The following is a 3,924-nucleotide window of genomic DNA, read 5'->3' as shown; positions in this document are numbered from 1 at the left end:
AGGTCCTGTGTGAGTGTCTGGAGGCGGTTGGAGGATGGATGGCGGCTAACGGATTGAGGTTGAATCCTGACAAGACAGAAGTACTGTTTTGGGGGGACAGGAGGTGGGCAGGTGTGGAGGATTCCCTGGTCCTGAATGGGGCAACTGTGCCCCTGAAGGACCAGATGCGCAGCCTGGGAGTCATTTTGGACTCGCAGCTGTCCATGGAGGCGCAGGTCAAGTCTGTGTCCAGGGCAGCCGTCTACCAGCTCTATCTGGTATGCAGGATGAGACCCTGCCTGCCTGAACACTGTCCTGCAAGAGTGGTGCATGCTCTGGTTATCTCCCGCTTCGACCACTGCAATGTGCTCTACGTGGGGCTACCTTTGAAAGTGATTCGGAAACTGCAATTAATCCAGAATGCGGCAGCTAGACTGGTGACTGGGAGCAGCTGCCAAGACCACATAACACCAGTCCTGAAAGACCTACATTGGCTCCTAGTATGTTTCCGAGCACAATTCAAAGTGTTGGTGCTGACCTTGAAAGCCCTAAACAGCCTCAGTCCTGTATACCTGAAGGAGCGTCTCTACCCCCATTGTTCACTGAGGTCCAGCTCCGAGGGCCTTCTGGCGGTTCCCTCATTGCGAGAAGTGAAGTTACGGGGAACCAGGCAGAGGGCCTTCTTGGTAGTGGCACCTGCCCTGAGGAACGCCCTCCCACCAGATGTCAAAGAGAAGAACAACTACCAAACTTTGAGAAGACATTTGAAGGCAGCCTTGTTTAGGGAAGCTTTTAATGTCTGATGCATTACTGTATTTTAATATTGTGTTGGAAGCCGCCCAGAGTGGCTGGGGAAGCCCAGCCAGGTGGGCGGGGTATAAATAATAAATTACTATTATTATTAAAGCCCTAAATGACTTCGGCCCCAAATACCTGAAAGACCACTGCCTTCCCCACTAAGCCTCTTAGGTGCCAGCTTGCCAGAGGAGTCCCCCTTCGTTCTTACTCCCCCCTCAGAGGTTCGGGGGTGGCAGCCTGGGAGAGGGTCTTCTCTGTGGTGGCCCCTCAGCTATGAAACTCCATCCCCACAGAGGTGCTCCTGGCACCTTCACTAGACAGTTTTCGTCGTACGCGGATGGCGCACCCTCCTTACCTTTGACACCTGATACACCTGTAGATAATATTATGACTCACGCTAGCCTTGCGATTGTAATTTGTTGCAATTTGTTTCTGATATTGTAGTTCAAATTGTTGGTGGCCGTGGGTTCTTATGGTTATAGGCGGTTAAGAAAAGTAATAATAATTCTCATATGATAATAAGAGCCTCCTGGATCAGACTATTGACCCATCTAGTCCAGCATCCTATTCTCTCAGGGGCCAACCGGATACCCGGATTCGAACACAAGACCAACTCTCCCTTTCTATGGTTTCCAGCAACTGGGATTCAGAATTATCACTGCCTCTGACTAAAAAGCATCCATCTTGGTTCTAAAATTATCTGGGAGCAGGGAATCTACACGTTTCTTTGGCAAACTTTACACTGCTGGGGGGCCAAAGAAGCAGGAGAACTTCGGTGTAAACTATGAAAATCAAAATGGCTTCCTTTGGTTCATTCCAAGAGAACCAACATGGCGGCCTTCAGACATTGAGCTGGTACCTCATCTGGGTTTATTGGCCACCCTTTTGTGCCTGTTCGTTACGGCCTTGTAGCCCCGGGAATATCGGGGTACGGCGTTGATGATGTGGTGCTTGGCGTTCCCCCTGCCCTTGTTCCAGAGGGAGATGAAGACGAAGCAGATGGCCACCGAGCAGAGGAAGGGCACGATCCCAATGGCCAGGATCCCCGCCAAGGTGCCAACGTCAAGGAGGAACGGGAGGGCAGCGCTCGAGGCGTTGAGGGCGCTGGCGTTGACCCTGACGGAGAAGTTGCTGAAGACGCGGAGGTGGGCCCACATGGTGTCATTCCCGGCGGCGTTGCGGGCCACACAGAGGTAGGCCCCGCCATCTTGAGGGAAGGCGTGGTGGATCCTCAACGTGCCGTTGGGAAGGACCGCGAGCCGGCCTCTGCGGCTGGCATCCAGGGAGACGTTGTGAGGAGACACCCAGGAGATGGTGGGGGGCGGGTCGCCGTCACCTTTGCAGGTCAGCATCGCCCGGCCGCCCTCTTCCACGCTCAGTCTCTGAGGAGGGGTCTCCTTCTTGATGGTGGGCTTCCTGCAGGTGATGTGCCCAGGAAGGATGTCGGAGAATTTGCGGAAGACCTTCCCCTCGCCCGTTGAGTTGGTGGCGCAGACGGGTTGCCGGGCCTCGAAGTTCAGCCTCCGCTGCCTGCGAATGATCCAGAGGAGGCGGCAGTCGCAAGCCAGGGGGTTTCCGTCCAGCCGTAGGACCTCTAGGTTCCCCACCGAGTGGAAGGCGCCCTCCTCAAGCGTCTGCAAGCCATTGCCCGAGAGGTTGAGGACGCGGAAGTGGACGAGGCCGTGGAAGGTGTGGGCCTGGACGGTGGCCAGCCGCCCGCCTGTGAGGTGGAACTCCTGAAGGCGGGATAGTTCGGCGAGCTTCCTCCCACGGAGGACAGAGATCGGGTTGTGCGAGAGGTCAAGGAACCGGAGGTGGACCAAGTGGTGGATGGCTTTGTAAGGCACCTCGCGGAGGTTGCACCTGGTGATGGACAAGGCGGTGAGGTTCAGGCCCGCGAGGCTGTGAGGCCTCAGCGCCGTCAGAGAAGGCCATCGGTGGATCTCAAGGACCTTGAGACGATGCAGTTTTTGAAAGGAGTGGTCGGGGACGGAGCCGATGCTCAGGACCTTGAGCCGCAGCTCCACAAGATGGCGGAGATGCGAGAGAGCTTCTGTTGGGACGCCGGTCAAGTTGCACTTCTCCAGAGTGAGTTGCCGCAAGCTCTGGAGACCGCTGAAGGCCTGGGACGAGACGAAGATCAAGTGGTTGTCTCCGGCCTCCAGCTTCCGTAGGCTAGAGAGGTCCTTGAAGCTGTGGTCTTGGAAGAGGACTATCTCGTTCTCGCTGATGTCCAGGATGGCGAGGCTGGGAAGCCCCGTGAAGACGCCAGAGGGGACCATCTTCAGCTTGTTGCCGGTCAGCCGGAGGGTCATCAGGCTCTTCAGGCTGTTGAAAGCGCCCGGCTCGATGTTGGAGAGGGCGTTGTAGCTCAGGTCGAGCTCTTTCAGAGCCTGAAGGCGGGAGAACATGCCTTGCTGAAGGGTGCGGAGGACGTTCTGGCTCAGGTCCAGGAGCTCAGAATCCGGAGGGATCCGGCCCGGTACCGCTGTCAGGTTGCGGCCATTGCAGAAGACAACCTTGTCCTGGGACAAGCACCTGCACCGCGAAGGGCAGGTGTGCCTGGATCCCGTCAAGAAGGTTGCTGGGATGGCGGCGAGGAGCAGCAGCAGCAGCAGGGGCCGCCATTTTGTCCTGGGGGAAGCCTCCATCTTGCTTGTTTTCCTGAAGATAGTAATGACAGCAAGAGAGCCTTGCGGTTAGAGGGAGAGGATTGGAAAGAGAGAAAGCACAGCTCCCTGATCGTGTGGAGACATGTCCGCCTTTGAGGGCCTTCTGGCCGTTCCCTCACTGCAAAAAGTGAGGTTACAGGGAACCAGGCAGAGGGCCTTCATGGTGGTGGCGCCCGCTCTGTGGAATGCCCTCCCGTCACATGTTAAGGAAATAAAGAACTACACAATTTTTAGAAGACATCCGCAGGCAGCCCTGTATCGGGAAGATTTTTTTAAAAAGAAATTTAATGTAATATTATGTAGTTATATATGTTGGTAGCTGTTGGCAACCCAGCCAGATGGGTGAGGTATAATAATACAGTGGTACCTTGGGTTAAGTACTTAATTCGTTCCGGAGGTCCGTTCTTAACCTGAAACTGTTCTTAACCTGAAGCACCACTTTAGCTAATGGGCCTCCTGCTGCTGCCGTGCTGCT

The 3,924-nt window shown here is 55.4% G+C and overlaps 1 protein-coding gene across 1 annotated transcript; it reads right to left on the bottom strand.

Moving 5' to 3' along the window:
* Positions 1-562: 562 nt before the first annotated feature.
* LINGO4 (leucine rich repeat and Ig domain containing 4) lies at positions 563-3,428 on the bottom strand (the record flags this gene model as incomplete). Its single annotated transcript, XM_083477163.1, has 1 exon — positions 563-3,428. One exon carries the CDS (start codon positions 3,426-3,428, stop codon positions 1,638-1,640), a length of 1,791 nt encoding a protein of 596 aa, XP_083333289.1. The 3' UTR covers positions 563-1,637.
* Positions 3,429-3,924: the final 496 nt, after the last annotated feature.

This window comes from Podarcis liolepis (genome assembly GCF_965112155.1).
Source record: "Podarcis liolepis genome assembly, chromosome: 15".
In the NCBI taxonomy this organism is placed as follows: Eukaryota; Metazoa; Chordata; class Lepidosauria; order Squamata; family Lacertidae; genus Podarcis; species Podarcis liolepis.
The sequence above is the reverse complement of the archived record's forward strand: the minus strand, read 5'-3'. Positions and strand labels throughout refer to the sequence as shown.